The sequence below is a fragment of the Notothenia rossii genome, assembly GCF_949606895.1.
Source record: "Notothenia rossii genome assembly, chromosome: 2".
NCBI lineage: Eukaryota > Metazoa > Chordata > Actinopteri > Perciformes > Nototheniidae > Notothenia > Notothenia rossii.
In genome coordinates, this window is record NC_136904.1 from 43671332 (window position 1) to 43692769 (window position 21438).

General features: G+C 40.1%; 2 protein-coding genes and 1 long non-coding RNA gene across 3 annotated transcripts; 1 reads left to right on the plus strand and 2 right to left on the minus strand.

The window, feature by feature from the left end:
* Positions 1-4143: 4143 nt before the first annotated feature.
* Positions 4144-6564, plus strand: LOC307030595 (E3 SUMO-protein ligase ZBED1-like). The gene is made up of 3 exons (XM_079667093.1): positions 4144-4903; positions 5048-5555; positions 5731-6564. Exons 1-3 carry the CDS (start codon positions 4297-4299, stop codon positions 5966-5968), a joined length of 1353 nt encoding a protein of 450 aa, XP_079523219.1. The 5' UTR covers positions 4144-4296; the 3' UTR covers positions 5969-6564.
* A 5479-nt stretch (positions 6565-12043) lies between these two features.
* On the minus strand, positions 12044-15667 carry LOC307029611 (uncharacterized protein; the record flags this gene model as incomplete). The annotated part of the gene is made up of 5 exons (XM_079665691.1): positions 12044-13315; positions 13789-13962; positions 14064-14165; positions 14263-14380; positions 15641-15667. The coding sequence occupies 5 exons, from the start codon at positions 15665-15667 to the stop codon at positions 13050-13052; spliced, it is 687 nt and encodes a 228-aa protein (XP_079521817.1). The 3' UTR covers positions 12044-13049.
* Positions 15668-18018: 2351 nt separating this feature from the next.
* LOC307030553 lies at positions 18019-18630 on the minus strand. The gene is made up of 3 exons (XR_013805687.1): positions 18556-18630; positions 18201-18442; positions 18019-18121 (listed from the first exon to the last, which is right to left on the minus strand). It is a non-coding gene; the product is annotated as an uncharacterized lncRNA (long non-coding RNA).
* Between the last annotated feature and the right edge of the window lie 2808 nt (positions 18631-21438).

Here is a 21438-nt window from a genome sequence, read left to right on the forward strand (position 1 = left end):
CTCTGTGAGTTTTCGAATTACCCATTTGCTTTCGGGGAGCCCTATTTTTCAGAGCACATCCTGCTAAATATGTCACACGCACGCTCTGTTGACTGGCGCAGCAGCGCGGATGCGATCAATTGCTATAAAAACACTCTTCTACTAATGAAGACGGTGTCACTATGCCGGCGGATGTGGCCGTTGTTGAAGCCTCTTCAGGCTCCGCATCGGCAGGCCTCTCCCTCGGTGTGGAGCTGTTAAGCTCGACCCTAACGCCGCTTACAGCCGGCCAACTAAAAGTTTTTTTCCGTTCACGTTGTCATTTTTAGACTCCTTCGCTTCTTTGCTTGTGAATCCAAAAGCTGTGACGCTTGGCTGTTTTCGTTTTGCCATATTTTTTATTACAAAGCCAGAGTTAAAAAAATATCAATATGAACATTTCAAATACCGCGCCGGCATCACCGCCATAGCCATAGCAACGCAAGTAAGAATGCAGCGCCGCCACGTACAGATGGCAACACCCAGACATATTCACAAATATAAAACAAATATTCAGAAACTGTAATGAACAATAACTATTATTTATTTCAAGAACTGTTATTTACAGAAACTCAACATTTCTAATCTGTGTGACACAAATATGCACGATTGTTTTGGGCTCCCTCTATTTATCCCAAAGTCAGCCTTCAGGGGAGCTCCCTCCCTCTTCGGGGGAGCCAAGCTCCTCCTAGCTCCTCCCCATTTCGAACATTGTCTGTGGCTGAATGGCCAGCGATTAGGTGCGGCACATTTATCTTAGGTGATCAGAGCTAACTGCCTGCCGTCAGATTTCATTTAAAAAACAGATCTGATTTTAAGACTATTTCTGCTCTCATAAAGAATGATAAGAATAAGAATAATGCGTATTGAACTGGTTTCATTCATTAGTGAGTTTATTTAACACTAGAACCGCCAATCGGGTCAATTTGTGTGATGTGTGTTGTGTGTGTGCAATGTAACGTTTTTTCAATAAAATATTAATGTCTCCCAGTCCGTGACTTTTCCTGAAAGTGTGTTATGTAGCACCCTATGTTGTTAAAAATTGCATTCTAATAGCGGGATTTGACAGGTTTAGGTAGGCCTATACAAAAACCTCTGGCGGTTCTAGTGTTAAGGTAATTAGGTACAATAGAAGCCCTTTTTTATCAGTAACGAATTTAGCAGTTGAACATAAAAGTCAACTAACTGAGGGTCACTTGTAATGACAGTGTTGTGTCTAACTGTAAGCTTGTCACTCAGAGTAACCTACCGTTAATTTAGCTGCTGGAGAAGAAAGATCAAGGGGGGAGGGGGGGAGAGAGCTGTGGTTGATGGGCCATTAGTTGTGTAAATACACAGCTGAAAGCTGCCGTTACATTCAGACTGTTTAAAAAACGGTAACAACGGACTATTTTTCTTAGCGGATGCATGTCAATTTAAATCAATACATACAACTATTTTTTAAATCAATACATACAACTATTTTTTAAATCAATAAAAACATTTTCTAAATCCATAAAAGCATTTAAATTAATATTGGGAGTCATGTCGTTACTTTGTTGAGCATGTGGCCGTGTAATAAGCGGGATAATTTGCAGCGACTTGTTCCTTATGGGGAAAATAACACCCGTCATGTGTGTGTAGAGGTGTGTGTGGTTAAAACACTTTCATGAAGTGAAGGAATTTCCTTCTATAAAACAGCTGTGGGCAGCAGTGAGTGTCACGGACATTAATTAATAGATCAAGGCAGACTGGTGCACACACTCTCCTGTCCTGCCAGGCGACACGCCCGTTCTAAGCCGTGTCCCTCACTCCTCACATCCCAAGCATCCCCAAAAAGTGTATTAAGTTGTTACATCTCAGATGTTATGTTTCGGTTGTGCTCTGTCTATGTTCAGTGATGCAAACTTGTCACCTTTCGGCGAAATTCGCCGTTTTGAATCCAAAACAAGTCGTTTGTGTGATTCATGTAGATCTGCAATAAAAATATTTTTGGGGTATGGGGGGGTCTGGGACCCGGCGTAATCTGCGGCCGTGAGCTGTTATGTGCCATCATGACACGCATGCTGTTCTTCTTTTATATATTATAATGAAGTACGAGCTGTGTGCTCGAGTCTTCCTGCCTGTCGGCTCTCCTCATGGATGTATAATAAGGCTCTGCTGCTCCGAGATGATGGTCTAGCTTCAGCAGCTACATTACCTACGGGTGCGTTCGTTAATATTAACTGTGCGTCCGGAGTCACTGTGGCACAGACTGGACCGCTGGTGAACAGCTGTTAGAACGGGCCGTTCAGGTGTTCAGAGCAGAGCTCCCTGTCGGAGCGGCAGAGCGTGATGTGAACTGAAAAGTTTTTCTGTGGCAATATTATTTAAGGAATCGTTGAGCTAGCTAGCTAGCATACATTGTCACTATCTGCTAACGTTAGCTTTAGCCTTCTATTTCTAATAGTTGTTTTTATAGGCTATAAACAGAGGTGGTATAAGTATATATATATTGTACTTGAGTAAAAGTAGAAGTACTCAGATCTTGTACTTGAGTAAAAGTAGAAGTACTCAGGTCTTGTACTTGAGTAAAAGTAGAAGCACTCAGGTCTTGTACTTGAGTAAAGGTAGAAGCACACAGATCTTGTAATAGAGTAAAAGTAGAAGTACTCAGGTCTTGTACTTGAGCAAAAGTAGAAGTACTCAGATCTTGTACTTGAGTAAAAGTAATAGTCCCAGAGTGTAGGAATACTCTGTTACAGTAAAAGTACTGCATTCAAAATGTTCCTCAAGTAAAAGTAGAAAAGTATTATCATCAAAATATAGTGAAAGTAGCGACAGTAAAAGTAGTCATTGTGCAGATTGGTCCATTTCAGAATAATAGATATGATATGTTTTATAATGATTGATCATGAAAGTGTTCTCAAAGCTGGTCAAGGTGCAGCTAGTTTGAATGACTTTGTATACTGCAGGATAGCTTGTGGATTTACTCCAGGTGGAACTAAAGTCGGAATTAACACTTGATTATATTTCACATAATTCATCCACATCTGTAAAGTAACTAAAGGTATTAAATACATGGAGTGGAGGAAAAGTACAGCATGTACCTCTGAACTGTAGTGGGGTAGAAGAACAAAGTAGCAAAACATTGAAATACTTAAATAAAGTACAAGTATCTCAAAATTGTGCCCAAGTATAGTACTTGTTGAGTTTATGAACTTAGTTACTTTACACCATGTGACTATAAAGATAAAAAGACTTAAGCCTTGCACAGAGGCGTGAAAATACATTTTCAAAATGCTCAAGAGTGCTGCCAAAATTATAAACTGACTGCTACACAATTTAAAATAAATGCTTTTATATATTTATATTAGATGTGACTCTTTGGCGTTTCTGTTATTATTAACACTGCTGCTTTAGTTGTTCTGACTGCTAAAATCCTCTGTTATTCCGTGGGGTGGGGGAGCCGGGGGCTCGGATCCTTGTCACCTTTTTCATACCTGATGAGTTTGCATCCCTGTATGTTAAAAAGCCTCAGTCACCTTAATTCATGTAATAAAAACATCTCAGGTCAGTAACACTCAAAGCTAAATGTGCAATACCATGTTCAGCTATGTTACTTTTTATAATGTTATTGTTGTTACATCAGAAGATGTACATATTGGAATGATTTCTAAACTTACAGCTATTTTTTACAATGTGTGTTGGAAGGATTTATTAAATTACAATGAATATTGTCATTGTTGAAGGCTTTTAGAGAAGGGTGAACTATAAGCCAGAATTACATAACATTGTATACCTAAAAAGATAAAAGCCACAATAAATAAATCACAATTATTCTAGTTCTTTTTACCTCCCGTATTGCTTTCAACCCACCAGCTTTTATGGTGTTGTTACGTCACTAACTGTAAACTTGTCACATACAGTCTATGGTCACTCAGAGTAACCTACTGTTAATTTAGCTGCTGAAGAAGAAAGATCAGGGGGGGAGGGGGGGAGAGAGCTGTGGTTGATGGGCCATTAGTTGTGTAAATACTAGTGGTGGGCCGTTATCGGCGTTAACGTGCTGCGTTAACGTGAGACTCTTGTCGGCGATAAAAAAAAATATCGCCGTTAATCTATTCTCAAAGTTGGGTTGGGAGCTGGGTCTATATACTACGCAAGCTATGATGACTTTCACCTTGATAATTTAGCGCGGATGTATACCTAGCCGAATTGCACTGTAGGGGGCGAGATCGAGTCTTTGACCTGTGTTTCTTCTACTGTCTATGGATCTGACCCCGGTCAAATCAGCCACATTAAACGTGACATGCTAACATGGATACAGCAGGTATGAAGCCGCCGGGTTTGCTTCAGGGGAAATTTATTTTTAAGAAGCTTCACGATGGAAACCTCGACAAAAATAAGGTTGTTTGCACCTTGTGCAATGCGGAATTAGTTTACTGTAGGAGTTCATCCAGTCTCAAGTACCACCTAAACGCAAAGCATCCCTTAGCTAATGCGGAAGATGCCGGGCCAAGCACTGATGTAGCGCGGGGGAAGACTCGTCGTCAAACAACTATGTTTGAGTGCAACCGAGGCAAGCCCGTCAGCACAACTCTATCAGCCAAGCTAACTAGTCTCCTCGCTCAGTGGATTGCCACCAGCTGCAGGCCCATTAGCGTGGTTGAAGATGACGGGCTCGAGCTTGTTCTCCAGGCGGCCACAGGTGACCCATCTTACAAACTACCTGCGAGGCGAACTATCATGAGGAGAATACATGACCAGCACGCAGAAGAGAAAGCTACGAAAGTTGAGAAGATGGTAGAGGCGAGGTCTGTAGCACTGACTGGGGACCATTGGACGTCCGTTAACAACGACAACTACCTCGGCGTTACAGTACACCTCATCGATGCTAGCTGGGAACTTCACTCCTTCGCTTTAGGTATGCTACGTTATGTCATTTAAAATTACATAATTTAATTTCGTAGCCTTTTAATTACCACCACGTTATGTTTGCTTCTTGATAATTGCTAGTTGTTTACTACTAGTCGTGAAATTATTTTAATTTACTTTGTCTGTCCGTTAGGTGTGATGAAAACAGAGGAGCGTCACTTTGCAGAAGCGTGTGCAAGGCAGTTCCTCGACGTCGCTAATCAGTGGGGGATAACTGACAAAATAAGCACTATTGGAACAGATAGCGCTCCTAATATGGTGGCAGCAGGGAGGATACTTCCATTCGAGCACTTGCCCTATGTTGCGCATGTTGTACAGAGAGCTATTGTAATGTCACTTCGGGAAGGTGGTTTTGATGGTGCACTGGCCAAGTGCCGTAAAGTGGTCAGACATTTCAAACACAGTCCGGCCAACTCAGACGAGCTAAATGTCCAACAATCCTCCCTTGGACAAGTTAAGGAGTCACTCGTGCAAGATGTTCCAACACGTTGGAATTCCACTCTTGAGATGATAAAGCGCGTGAGGTGCAACAGAGACGCACTGCACACAACGCTGTCGCTGCAGAAGCACAACCTGGCCCTCCCAACAAATGCGGATTATGAGAAGTTGGCAAAGCTAGAGAAACTGCTGGAGCCATGCAGGTATGGTCTACAAAGATAGTGTGTTCATGAATTGGCATACAAGTTTTTAAATGTCACTTTGTATGTAAGAAACACCTGCCCTTAAATGTGTAATCTGAGTTAAATTAATCTGTCACTAATAATTTTTTGCTGTGTGTGTGTGTGTCTGTCTGTCTGTCTGTCTGTCTGTCTGTAGGTACATCACTGAGCTCCTTGGTGGAGATAAGTATGTATCCTGCTCTGTGGTTCTACCTGCCCTGTGCCACCTCCAGCACGCGATGAACATCTCAGATGATGATCCTGCCTATATTGTGCGATTCAAGGCTGCCTTCATCAAGGACCTCAACCAGCGGAGGGAGAAAATAAACCTGGAATGGCTTAAGGCAGCGGTCGGGAACCTATGGCTCGCGAGCCATATATGGCTCTTCCGGTGACGGCATATGGCTCCCAGACAATTTTGAGTTAAAAAAAAAAAAAAGATACTTGTGATATTTCTTAATAATACTGTGTAATTTTAAAGTAAACAGAAATTAGTTTTGAAGATAAATTTCACGGGTCACGGGTCACCCATGGGTCGGATCGGGAACCAATGGCTCGCGAGCATGTCCGGGTCATTGTAAAGGTGAAGAAATCAATTTTATCAGATAGCCAACTAGTTTATCCGCTTCAACCCTTGTAACGGAAAAGATGGCGAAAAGAAAAAAAGACGATGATTACCGTGCATTCCAGGCTGCGTGGACAGAGGAATTTGCATTTGTGGAGAGAGCAGGATCTGCGGTATGTCTAATATGCAATGATAAAATTGCATCGATGAAACGGTCAAATATAAAGCGGCACTTCGATACGCACCATGCTTCATTTGCATCGAAATATCCAGCGGGGGACAGCAGGAAAAGGGCATGCGAGGAGCTACAGCGGAGAGTGCAGACGAGTCAGCAGCAACTACGTGTGTGGACCAAGCAAGGTGACGGGAATTCCGCTAGCTTTGCGGGTGCTTTGGCGATAGTAAGGAATGGAAAGCCATTCACAGATGGCGAGTATGCCAAAACATTCATGCTTTATGTGGCCAATGAACTGTTTGATGACTTCCCAAATAAAGACAAGATAATCAAACGAATAAAAGACATGCCCCTGTCAGCAAGAACTGTGCACGATCGTAGCATCATGATGGCAAATCAAGTCGAGGAAACACAAATTAAGGACATAAACGCCGGGACATACTTTTCTCTCGCGTTAGATGAGTCAACAGACGTTAGCCATCTATCTCAGTGCAGTATAATTGCCAGGTATGCTGCAGGTGATACACTGCGTGAGGAAAGCTTGGCTGTTTTGCCAATGAAAGGGACAACAAGAGGAGAGGATTTATTCACGTCTTTTATGGAGTTTGCTAAAGAAAAAAAACTACCGATGGATAAACTTATTTCTCTCTGTACTGATGGTGCACCCTGTATGTTGGGGAAGAACAAAGGATTTGTAGCGCTTCTCCGCGAACAGGAAAAGAGAGCCATCCTAAGTTTTCATTGCATCCTGCACCAGGAGGCGCTTTGCGCTCAGACGTGTGGCCAGGAGCTTGGTGAGGTGATGTCGCTGGTCATTCGAGTGGTCAACTTTATTGTTGCCCGAGCTTTAAATGATCGCCAGTTTAAAGCTCTGTTAGAAGAAGTTGGGAATCATTATCCCGGTCTGCTTTTACACAGCAACGTGCGTTGGTTGTCAAGGGGGAAGGTGCTCAGCCGTTTTGCAGCTTGCCTGAGTGAAATCCGGACTTTTCTTGAAATGAAAGGCGTCAAGCATCCCGAGCTAGACAACACTGACTGGCTCCTGCAGTTTCACTATCTCGTGGACATAACTGGCCATCTGAACCAGCTCAATGTGAAAATGCAAGGTATTGGAAATACAATCTCATCCCTTCAACAAGCAGTGTTTGCATTTGAAAGCAAGCTGGAAGTCTTTCTCAGGGACATTGAAACAGGTCGTCTTCTGCACTTTGAAAGACTGCAACAATTTAGAGATGCATGCTTAGCAAGTGACTCCACTCAACATCTGGATCTCCAGCAGCTATCTGGCTTCACGTCCAATCTCCTGCAGTCATTCAAAGCACGTTTTGGAGAATTTCGTGCGCGCACTGGTCTTTTCAAGTTCATCACTCATCCACATGAGTGTGCAGTGGACAAAATCGACCTGACATGCATCCCCGGGGTCTCTATCGGAGACTTTGAGCTGGAAGTTGCTGACCTGAAGGCATCAGACATGCGGATGAGTAAGTTCAGGTCACTTAATGGAGAGTTGGAAAGTCTTGCGCGACAGCGAGCAGAGCTGGCGAGGGAACACAAATGGACAGAAATGAAAAATCTTCAATCTGAAGACCAGCTGATTCTTAAAACTTGGAACAAGCTTCCTGTGACATACCACACAATGCAGCGTGTGAGTATTGCCGTATTGACCATGTTTGGCTCTACATATGCATGTGAGCAGTCATTCTCGCATATGAGGAACATTAAGACCAACCTACGCTCACGTTTAACCGATGGAAGCCTCAACGCCTGCATGAAGCTCAACCTCACCACGTATGAACCAGACTACAAGGCCATCAGCAAAACCATGCAGCACCAGAAGTCGCATTAAAAGTAAGACATATTTAATTTATTATACGTTAAAAATACTATATGGCTCTCAATGAAATATATTTAGAAATATTTGGCTTTTATGGCTCTCCCAGTCAAAAAGGTTCCTGACCCCTGGCTTAAGGTATGTCAGAGTGACCAGAAGATAATGACATTGTATGACCATAATAGACTGTAAAGCCAGATGAATAAGTCATGAAGAAATATGGAGGTTGGATTTGGAAAGTGACATTTTCATCAATCAATAATTATTATTTTTTATTCATCAAAGGTGGCGACTGCTCTAGATCCACGATTTAAGGACCTCAAGTGCTTGCCCAGAGCAGAGAGGGAGCCAGTGTGGGCAAAGCTAAGTGCGTTGATGAAGGGAGAAGAACCTGCTCTGCAGCCACTCAGGGAGGAGAACCCTGAGCCACCCAAGAAGAAAACAGCCCTGCTACTGATGGGATCCGACTCAGAATCAGATGAGGAGACACCAGAAGATAGTACAGTGGAGAGGTACAAGGTAGAGCCCAGTGCCAGTCTAGATCAGTGTCCACTGAAGTGGTGGTCGGAGCACACTGCTGTCTATGGTAAGATGGCCCAAATTGCCCGTAAATACTTGGGGAATCCTGCCACAACTGTCCCATGCGAGAGACTTTTTTCTTTAGCAGGCCATATTGTGCAGAAGAGGAGAGCTTGTTTGTCACCAGAAAATGTGAACAAACTGGTCTGCCTGAGTGACTGGTGGAAGAAGGAGAAATAGAGCTTTGACTGACACAAAGCTGCGGACTGTAAACAGTTCATTACAACCTGTTATATAGGCCTACTGTTCAACTAAAAATAAACAGTTAATAAACACAAGTACATCTCATTGTCATTGATTTATTTTCATCACCAATTATCATAGAACAGCTTTCTCAAGCAGTTTGTGATGCATTTTGGAAACTGGAGATGAGCCCCTTGTCTAATGCACCACCTGGCTTGAGAAACCCGTTCTCAAAGACTTACTTTTAGTCATTATTTGGGTAGCACACATATTCTGAATGCCTTCGGCAGAATTCAAATGAGCCATTTTAATCTAGATTAATCTCGATTAATTCCAAGAATACAGTGAGATTAATTTAGATTAAAAAAATTAATCTATGCCCACCACTAGTAAATACACAGCTGAGAGCTGCCGTTTCATTCAGACTGTTTAAAAAACGGTAACAACGGACTATTTTTCTTAGGGGATGCATGTTAATTTAAATCAATACATACAACTATTTTTTAAATCAATAAAAACTTTTTCTAAATCCATAAAAGCATTTCAATTAATATTGGGAGTCATGTCGTTACTTTGTTGAGAATGTGGCCATGTAATAAGCGGGATAATTTGCAGCGACTTGTTCCTTATGGGGAAAATAACACCCTTCATCCAGATGAGGATCCCTCCGCTACACTTTGGGATCCTGATCGACCGACGAAGCTCCATTAAAATATACATATTTTTGGTGAATTACTGAGTTTAGGCACGTTAATAACGTTTGAATGAAGTTGAATACAGTATATTCATATGTGTCAGTGATTTCATGTCAATTCGGCGAACATAAACATAAATGATCGTGGTGAAGATGATGATTAAATTAGGATTAAAAATCGAGAGCCGGGCTGCATTTCCTCCCGTTCGTTTTTTTCGAATAACAAAATTATTTTGTTAAATAACAACATGGTGATGTTTTGTAAATGATTACATGTCTCTTATTTAGCACAGTAGTATGATATCTGTGACATATGGATCTTAACAAAGTTCCGCTGTACATCCAGCATACTGTATCTCACTTTATTTCACATGAGCTCCAGTGTGGAACCCCACTGCACCCCCTGGTGGATCAATGATCCATTGCAGCTGGCTTCATTATAATTACATTTATCTATCACGGGGGCGGTCTCAAGTCAAGCTAGAGGTTTTCCCTTGAGCGAGGGCAGATCACGTACCAATCACGGCCCTCGCGTTTCAAACTGTCTATAATGAATCGCTACATCTGTATGTTATTCTGAAATGGACCAATCTGCACAATGACTACTTTTACTGTCGCTACTTTAACTATATTTCGATGATAATACGTTTCTACTTTTACTTGAGGAACATTTTCAATGCAGGACTTTTACTGTAAGTATTCCTACACTCTGGTACTATTGCTTTTACTCAAGTACAAGATCTGAGTACTTCTACTTTTACTCAAGTACAAGACCTGAGTACTTCTACTTTTACTCTTGTACAAGATCTGAGTACTTCTCCTTTTACTCAAGTACAAGATCTGTGTGCTTCTACTTTTACTCAAGTACAATATATATATACTTATACCTCCTCTGTTTATAGCCTATGAAAAAAAACTTAGAAATAGAAGGCTAAAGCTAACGTTAGCAGATAGTGACAATGTACGCTATCTAGCTAGCTCAACGATTTTATTGCAGATCTACATGAATCACACAAACGACCTATTTTGGATTCAAAACGGCAAATTTCGCCGAAAGGTGACAAGTTTGCATCACTGAACATACACAGACTACAACTGAAACATAACATCTGAGATGTAACAACATAATACACTTTTTTGGGGATGCAGCTTGGGATGTGAGGAGTGAGGGGCACGGCTTAGAACAGGCTTGTCGCCTGGCAGGACAGGAGAGTGTGTGCACCAGTCTGCCTTGATCTATGAATTCATGTCCGTGACACTCACTGCTGCCCACAGCTGTTTTATAGAAGGAAAACCTCCTTCACTTCATGAAAGTGTTTTAACCACACACACCTCTACACACACATGACGGATGTTATTTTCCCCATAAGGAACAAGTCGCTGCAAATTACCCCGCTTATTACACGGCCACATTCTCAACAAAGTAACGATATGACTCCCAATATTAATTTAAATGCTTTTATGGATTTAGAAAATGTTTTTATTGATTTAAAAAATAGTTGTATTGATTTAAAAAATAGTTGTATGTATTGATTTAAATTGACATGCATCCGCTAAGAAAAATAGTCCGTTGTTACCATTTTTTAAACAGTCTGAATGAAACGGCAGCTCTCAGCTGTGTATTTACACAACTAATGGCCCATCAACCAGAGCTCTCTCCCCCCCTCCCCCCCTGATCTTTCTTCTCCAGCAGCTAAATTAACTGTAGGTTCCTCTGAGTGACAAGCTTACAGTTAGACACAACACTGTCATTGCAAGTGACCCTCAGTTAGTTGACTTTTATGCTCAACTGCTAAATTTGTTACTGATAAAAAAGGGCTTCTACTGTACCTAATTACCTTAACACTAGAACCGCCAGAGGTTTTTGTATAGGCCTACCTAAACCCGTCAAATACCACTATTAGAATGCAATTTTTAACAACATAGGGTGCTACATAACACACTTTCAGGAAAAGTCACGGACTGGGAGACATTAATATTTTATTGAAAAAAGTTACATTGCACACACACAACACACATCATACAAATTGACCCGATTGGCGGTTCTAGTGTTAAATAAACTCACTAATTAATGAAACCAGTTCAATACGCATTATTCTTATTCTTATCATTCTTTATGAGCGCAGAAATAGTCTTAAAATCAGATCTGTTTTTTAAATGAAATCTGACGGCAGGCAGTTAGCTCTGATCACCTATGATAAATGCGCCACACCTAATCTGGCCATTCAGCCACAGAGTTCCCTCTATACAAATCAAACTGTAGACGGTGTGAAAGCACCTATTGTTTTAAATAATGGTCGGAATGTGACCTGTGAGCCTTCTGAATTACCGTGGGACAGCACATTCTAAACTAAAATGTTCAATCAATAAAGTAACATCTTATCTTATCTGAATAATATCTTCATATTAATAATAATAATAAATCATACAGTATGTGTCCGAAAGGGAGCAGTAGGAAGCAAACACAAAAATATACAAAAAATATACTGCATATTAAAGCAAACGATTGTAAAGGTAAAAGTATGAGCATAACAAATAAAGAAGTTTAATGTAAACATTTACATTATAATTATGATTATTTAATATATAAAGACTATATATTATTGAATTACAAGATTAGATATACTTTAGTTGATCTAAAATATTGATGTGTTCAAATGCTCTTCAAAACACAACTGAAAGTCCATGAAACTTGTCTTTCTGTATTTGTGAATGAATCGCCATCTCCTGGTTAAAACCTGAAATTGAAAATCTGGCAACGCCCTCTTGGAAAATAGTGGGAGGGCTTAACATTCCTAAATACTGGTATTAGGGCAGGTCGTAGGCAGGAAGCTGTAAACTGGAGTCTGAAATTCGGTGCTACATCTGTAGCTAGTAATCCACACATACTCTCACTTTTGGTTCATTTTCAGTATACAAATTAAACATCCAAAAGATTGAATGTTTCCCTATCAACCAATTGGCTGCAGAATTACCTCCGTTGTCGTTGCCTTTTAGAATATCCAACTCAGGGTTTAAATATCTGGGCATTGCAATCACGCAGTCTTTTAGTGCGCTACGGGAACAAAATCTTACTGTCCTGACGGCAACAGTCAAATCTGACCTACAGAGCTGGGGCCATCTGGCACTCTCTTTAGCAGGAAGAGTTCAGACGATAAAAATGAATGTACTGCCCAGATATCTATACATCTTCCAATGCCTACCTATTTTTTTGCCTAAATCTTTTTTCACTGCTATTGATAATATTATTTCCTCATTTATTTGGGCTGGTAAACATGCAAGAGCTAGTAGACCATTACTGCAGAGGGACAGGTTCCTGGGTGGGCTTGGTTTACCTAACCTTATGGGTTACTACTGGGCCACAAACACACACAAGATCATGCTCTGGTTCACTTCACCCAGAGTGACTGGTGTCTTGTGGAGGCCAACTCATGTCGATCCACGTCACTTCAAGCCCTCGCGTGTAGCATTCTGCCCCTTTCCCCCTCACAATTCACATCTAACCCCGTTGTAATTGGCACTTTAAAGATCTGGGCACAAGTTGGCGTCACTTTGGTTGGCTTACTCTTCCTCAAGCGACTCCTGTCTGTAACAACCAGCCTCAGATTTTGACAATGCTGGGTCATCTCCTTCACAATGATGACTTTCTCCTCTTCCATACGCCTGACCAGCATAACCTGGTCCAAAAGTCGCCTCTTTGTGCGCAGGTTCACCACTATAATGGAAAAAACACAAAATATGACAACACAACCACCATGGTAAGGCTAATAAAACAAATAATATCCGTTTGCATTCAATATTTTTAACTTAAATAGCCCAAAACCTTGAAATCTGGTAAAAAAAAATAACCTCGCCGCTTGCTGAATTTTTTCAATTCTGTCTATGTTGGCAGAATTACATTCAGTATGTCTTGAGATTCAACTTTAGTATGCAGTTCAGGGTGGTCAGGAAGGGTTTTACTGTTTCCATAGATGTGCCTTTCCCAGTGAGACTATAGCATGACTATTAAGACTTGATAGGGCAACATCATACAGACCTTTCAATATAATTATTTCAAAATGATTTGTTTTGATCATGATGATTGTGACACCTAAGTTGACAGCTCTGTGTTACATTGGTGATTGTATTCTAGTACTACAACTGAATTTATGGAATATCTAGGGCAAACAAAAACAAGTTGTTTCTTACCATCTCCTTGCACCTCCCAGGGCAGAATGACATCCTCAGACAGACTGCATGCTGCTTCTGTGTCAATTGTCTCTGTACAGGTATCAATGGTGTTGTACTGCAGTATCCTCTCTCTGAGTTTCTTCTTGAGCTCTGTCAGTCTTCTCCGTTTGCGTTGCCTTGTTTGGTTGCTGTCTGTAAAGTAAAAAAAAATACAAATAAAATAATAATAATAATACTAACAATAACAACAACAACAAACAAATATTGTTTCTAGATAAAGTAATAATAAATACCATTTTGTCGATAGAGGTCGTGTTTCTTTCTTCGGAGGGAATAAATAATGTCTTCTGTTTCTCTCTGGAGCTCCTCCTGGCTACTCTGGCCTCCATGTTTCTCTTGAAAACAGAAACAACCAGGTATAATCATAAAACATAAAGCCAAATGTTTGGAAATATGGAACCAAATCTATACCACAGTGATCATATAACATACCAGTGGCTGCCCATTGCTTGACCTCCAACACCCACTGCTCCGTGTCCTCCAGGGAGATGTTCAGCTTTTGCTTGAGACTCTCAAGATTGTCCACTTCAGTTTGTGCTCTCTGTGTAGTCTGGTTAGAATGTTTAAAAGGAAAAAGTGAATATGCGTTCCAGTTGGTTGAGAAGGTTGTTTTTTACTGAATTCCTTTATGCACATTAACTGACCAGACAACAACATGAAATGCTAAACACCTTCTCTTCAAGGTTGGCAAGTATCCCCTTAGTGTCCCTTTTCTTTTTTTTTTAAAAGATCAAGCAGGATTAACATTATTATTATTATTATTATACAGAAATGCAGATGAATCAACCTATAGTGCTTAATTAAAAACAAACAAGAACAGAGACTCTCTTGGCAGAACAGTGTGCCAGACATTTCACAAAAACATGAAAATTCATATCAGCTTTACAATGTGGCACTACTTAACACAATTTGTTTTCCTCTACCAACCTGATTTGGTCATGTATTTTGTTGTCAGTGCTGCCCTTGAGAGGAAGATGTTAACCTGTTCCACTTCCTCGCCAACAGTATTTCCAGCACCTTCCTGGCTTCTGCCACCCCACTTCACCTGCTCAGAATCATAAACAATGAGATCTAGATATTTAGTTCAATATTATAATTTCTTGTACTGTAGATCTTTAGTTAACATCAGTGTCAGGAGCAATTTCAGAAAGTTAAAATGTTCTGAGATTGAATTATGCTTTGAACTTCAATGTCACAACTGCAGTTTTTTGAAGCTCTGTTCATTCATTATTTCTACAGTGCGGATATATTTACAAAAAAAACATAATGGGTTTTGGAAGCCTATCCTTGTGACAGTCTGTTTTGTAACAATTTTGTGAACATTTGTAACTATTACAATTATTCCACAGGCTTGAATAGAATATACTACATGATATTCTTATGTGCACTACAATTTCTAAAACATTTGAATCTATTCACACAAATGTTTAACTTGCATACTGTACCTCGCATTTGCCTGTGTGGGCCTTGGCGTGCATTACAGAGAGAAAAGGTTTCATCTCTGTAAGTGGTTGGAGCTCAGGCAACTTTGCTGCCATCTTCTCCAAATAAGGCCAGTACCTGTAAGGACAAAATCAATTAGCTTTTCCAGTTGCATGATGGCATAATAGTAAAAAGATAAACCAGGCCCTTAAAATGACCAGTACAATCCTTGTAACCAACATCAGCATTTATCCAAATGAATGCTTTTTTGCTTTACATCTACTGGATGTGCAATAATTAAATAGATAACACGTTTCACACAAACACTTTGAATTTTGCAATAGTTATAACTACCTGCAGGCAACATCCATACAAAAGAATGTTGCACTTCAGCCAGCTCCTTCTGCAGGAACATCGGGTAGGCATATATTTCACCACGGTAGTGATTTAGGCCTTGTAGCAAGATGCCATGTCTGCACACAGCTATTTGCAGGCCTGCCTCATCCACCTTGGCCCTGGACTTGTGTGAGGTTTCTCTGCAAGCTGTGAATGTTGCAGGTCCACAAACATCACGACCACTTTTCTGAAATAGACACACTCTGTTACATTTAACCCTGTGCTAAGTAAAATAAATAAAAGGGTTAGTGGGTTGAATAGATTCTTACAATCGTCATCTGGCTCCTGATTTTGTCGACAAAGGCAGACACTTTACTGTCCTGGGCAATGAACAGTCCATCAAATAGAGACGGTTCATCTGTCCTGCGAAATTCGAGAAAGAAATTGTAAGCAACATTATCATACATATATAAGTTTGATTGTGTCCTCTATTTAATGTGGGCAATTTGCTTTTGCTATCAATTTTTCATAAATTTGGAAAAGGTCTTTGTGAATTTGATCTGCAATTTTGTGTAAAGCCTTTTGTCGCCATTATTTAACATTAGTGAAAAGTTTACTGACTTCTTGTAAAAAGTTAAAAATAAAAGTACATCCTTTATATTGATGGGCATGGAATAGGGCAGAGGAAGGCAGAAAAAAAGGTTCCTGGACAATTTAATACATTTATCATGAAGCAATTATATCCAAAGCTGGTTCTTAGCTCTAACTCAACCATTTAACATTTTAAAGTTGAGTTAACTTTACAGGCGTCATATACAATAATGTTTATGAATTGGATTTATAGAATTATGTGTAATTACTAGGGATGTAACGATATACCGAATATCGCGGTATCGCGGTAAATAAACTTCCCAATAGCCTACCGTCGTGAGACTGACAAAATCTACCGCGATTTAAAAAAAAAAAAAAATTCAATTTGTTTTAATTTTTTTTAAACACTTTTTTTTTTTAAACCTTTATTTAACCAGGTGGTCCCATTGAGATCATCGATCTCTTTTTCAAGAGAGACCTGTCCAACATGGCAGCAAGTAGGTTACAACATGAAAATAAAACAACAGATAACACAAAAGGACATCGTATTTACAGGGCTACATTTACACACCTAGAGACATTGACAAGTACCAACCATATATTTATATCTCGCCATGTCAATAAGCCTGGCGTTAGACTTTTTCGCTGTCCGTCATTTTGACAGACAGGATCGTAAAATATCCGTCATAATCCCTTATTACCCGTCGGGTCTGAACAGTTCACGATAGAGCATGCTCGTGAACTGTCAACGGGGGCGGGGGGGGGGGGGCGGTGTTATGCCGTGTGTGCATGCACCTCGCGGGACGCGCACAGCGTGAAGCAAAACCTCCCAGACATGTATTGATCTGTACGGCAAATTACGGTTTGGGAACTACGGTATATCATTTCCTTTTGGAGGGCATGCATAACACGGCATAACACCAGAGCCTCGCTGCGGGGAAACGTTGGCGCTGTTCCGAGTTTGTTCTAATCTGTCAAAATGACAGACTGCTTTCAGATTTTTCCGTCATTGTTAAATAAAATATTTGGTTAACGCGACCACTGGTGTCCCAGCAACATCAGTACCAAGCGAGAGAGTTGTTTCCAGAGCAGGGGATATTGTAAATGCCCAAACACCCCAGCTTATATATACCTGGAAATGTGGACATTCTCATATTCCTAAAAACCTGTCTGATGATGCTGAGTGAGTGACTAGTGAGTTTGAGTTGAGTTACTTGAAAAACTAAAGTGAAACTTGATTTATTTTATTGCAGGGTCTGATTATTAAATGTCCTTTAATTTGTGAGATGCAGTGGCATAAAGAAAAAATGCTTACTTTGTTTGGTAGTACCAGTAGGTACAAAAACACTGGTTTTCTTGTTCCAGTCTGTTACTGTCACTTTGTTTTTGACACTTTAAAATACTGCTATCCTACAAAAAGGCTGTAAAAATCAGATTTATTATGTAATAAAGAAACATTTTACGAGTAAAAAATTTTTTATTGAAAAAAAGATGATTTTTTTTCCCTTCCCTTTATTATTCAATATCACGATAAATACCGTAACGTGGACTTGTTATCGCGATATTATCGTACCTTGAGTTTTGGGTATCGTTACATCCCTAGTAATTACAAACCAACTATTGTTTTCTGATGTTTGTTTTTCCAAACTTTGGAAAATAAAAAAAATAAAAAAATTGTAGAGTTGGGGAAAGTTAAACATTTCAGCAAAGACATTCAGCTTAGTCAATAAAACAACAACTAAGATGAGAATATGATTTCACTGACCCTCTGGACTTCTTGAAGCCATAATGCTTTCTATTGCCATCTACAGCAATAGCCAGCATGTCAGGTGTGCATGCTGGGCATTTAAAAGGGCTCCAGGCACAGATCTTCTTGTCTGTAATTACAGAAGGCAAACTCCCGAAAGACTCTGTGGAAGTTATCGCTACAGATTCTGCCTGTCTGGAAACAAGAATGGTATTCATTTTGTTAATTAAAAGTTTGGTATTCGAAAATCTTGAAAACCACATTTTATTCTTACCCTTCCTGTGGAAAACGATCGATGTTCAAGCATTTTTATAAATACTTGCTGGGATAATGCTGGGCTGGCCAATTTCATTTGCTCGAATGATGTGAACACATCAAACTTAAAAATAATTTTGCAGCTGTCGGTTGCTGGCCAGTATTTGTATCCATTGTATCCAAGCAAATCACCTATGCTCGGGGACCATTTGGTGGAACAAGTTGGACAGCACACAGAAGGCAGGCAAACGTTGTATGGACCTGAGAAAAAATATAAATGTGCAATTTGACAGGTATCTATGCAACGCGGGACAAAAGTATAATAGTAATCCTGCATTTTTGCTTGACCACATCGTTTTCTGGTGGCAACAAACCATTGATAGTCACCAACACGGTCTGCTTTTCTGGGATGATGGTGAAACCTTGGCTTGGACCACAGAAGCAGATTTGGGATGGTGGAAGAATTGGAAGCAGACACACTGCAGCCAAGACAATTTCAGAGATTCATATGCATGTTAGGACATGTAGTCAATACAACTTGATACATTTTAACAGTTAAAGCAAACTTCCGACATGGTGAAAATGATGCCGCTGTATATGTAGTGCACATTAGGAAACCATGGTAAGGGAATATATAATAAACTATTTGAACCCACCTTGTTCCCAGAATCCATATTGGCCACTTTCATCCACAACCACTAAGGATGTGGGAGGAATAGGTCTGTAAAACCCATCAATCATGGCTTCCCTGTCATGGAAGACATTTTTGCCATGGATAATTGGGTCACATGCCGGACAAAGAAAGGGAGTTCCTGGTGGAACACAGTCCAAGCACCGGACCACAGCATCAGCAGTTTTGCATTGGAGACAGGAACGTTTAGTGACAATCTCTGCAGCCAATTTCAAATTAAGGAGCTCTGGCATTGCAGCTCTGAATTTTTGTTCACGTTTCAACTGCCTTTGGGCCCATGTTGTTACAGTGGGTGTTTCTTCTGATGATGCAGGGACAGTGAGAGAACCCAACAGGTTTCTCAGTGTGAGAAGATGTTGATCTAAAATAACAAAATATAAAACAAATCATGGAATTTAGTTTAATTAAAGAAATATATTCCATACATGGCTTTTCACTTTAAAATGTATCATGAACATAGCTATTACGTACTATAAACTATTAGCTACATTTCAAGTTGAAGGATAATTTAAGAATTCATTGTGCATACCAAGACTTGGGACCTGTAGAGGAATCTCATGTGTCTCCTCGACCTCTGGGGACTCCAGAGAGTTGGAAGGTTTAACTGCATAAACAAAGTACGATGATATAGGAAACATTATTGAAGACCAACGACATTAAAACTTAATGAAACACTAGAACTAGATGATATTTTACAGACCAGATCGATTCTTATTCCAATGTTGGGGTAGAATGGTCCCATCCAGGTCCCTCTTCCTCCAGGAAACATTTGATCCTTGCGTTCTTTTCTTTGGTTTCTTCGGTTTCTTTGGTATATATATATATATATATATATATATATATATATATATATATATATATATATATATATATATATATATATATATATATATATATATATATATATATATAAATAAAAGAGATGAGATATTTCCCTTAATTGTTGCACACCCATCTTTGTAATGTGTGTGTCTTTTATCATTTGAGTAAATGTTATAATACATATTTGGATAATGTTGTACTTGCCTTATTTGCCAACTCATCTGCGAGGGCTTTCCCTGCCTCTAGCCATTCATTCAGTTGCTTGGATGCCATTTTTAAGTGAGGGTAAAAAGGGCAACAACAAACAAAGGATGAACTGACATACAGGGAGGGAGAAAAACAAAACAAAAGACAAGAAAACGAGAGGGGTGAAAGAGAGTAGGAAGAAGAATATGGCTCTGAAAAGAACCGTTGATTTTTTTATGATAATAGGCTACTTCAAATAATTGAATTGATGGATGACCTGAAAACAAACAAACAAATGAACTCAGATTACGTGTGCTACCATGTAATTTAATTGTTGCTTCATAAATAAACATTTGTCAAAATAAAACTACAGGCACCAATGTCTAGACAGGAGCATGTTGTTTCTTACACGACCACTAGAGGTGCTAAACTTTAAAACGTGGCTATGGGTCGTAATCTAAGGTGCTTAAACAATCGACCTATTTGGTCGTTTTTTTTAGGAGGACAGGCTGGTTTGCAGCCATCTACTGATGCTGTCTATCAGGATGTCAAGGATGGAGGAGGATTTCAAAGTAATCCAATGTTGAAAGCTGACCTTTCTTCACTTGGTTTGATACTGTACCAAGATGCCTTTGAGGTTGTGAACCCACTGGGCTCAGGGGGAAAAAAGCACAAGGTTTTAGCTGTTTGCCTAACCCTGACTGACATCTTGCCTCACAATAGATCTTCTATAGATCAGATGCAATTTGTTCTCTTATGTAGGGAGCAGGACTTTAAGTATTTTGGGGTAAATAAGGTTTTTGCACCTCTAATTGAGGACCTCAAAATCCTGGAGGAGAGAGGTGTAGTCATAGCTGATGGCACTGTACTAAAGGGCTCTTTGGTTGCCATTGCAGGAGACAACTTGGGATCCCATTCTGTTGGGGGATTCTTAGAAAACTTCCGTCGGTCTAATTATTTTTGTCGCTACTGTGAGGTGCATAGAGATGATTTCGTGAAGAATCCAGTGTTGTGTGGTACCACAAGAATGGCCCAATCCTGCACAAGTAATTTGCAAGACCTGGAAACTAGTGCCACAGACTCTGTCTGCGGTATCAAGTTTGACTCTCCTTTCAACCAGCTTTCTCATTTCCATGTTTGCCAGCCTGGCCACCCACCATGTCTATGCCGTGACTTATTTGAGGGAGTCATGGCTTATGACATTCCTTTATATATTCACCATTTAGTTGAGGAGAATCATTTTACTTACCTGCCGTTAAATCGGTGCAAGAACCAGTTCAGATATGAAGGGAACGATGGTAGGGACAAATCAGCAGACCTCTCTCCCGGCAGTGACAAACTAAGTGGGCATGCAGTTAAAAATGGGTGTTTCCTTAGATTACTCCCTCTCTCCGTGTGTAGCAGGATTAAAGATCCCTGTGACAATGAGGTGTGGCAGCTCATTTTGCAGCTGAGAAAGATAGTTGAGCTTATCTGTGCACCAGTCATTACAGAAGGCCAGGTAGCATATCTGAAAGTCATCATTGAGGAGTACATACGCAAAAGGAAAAGGATATTC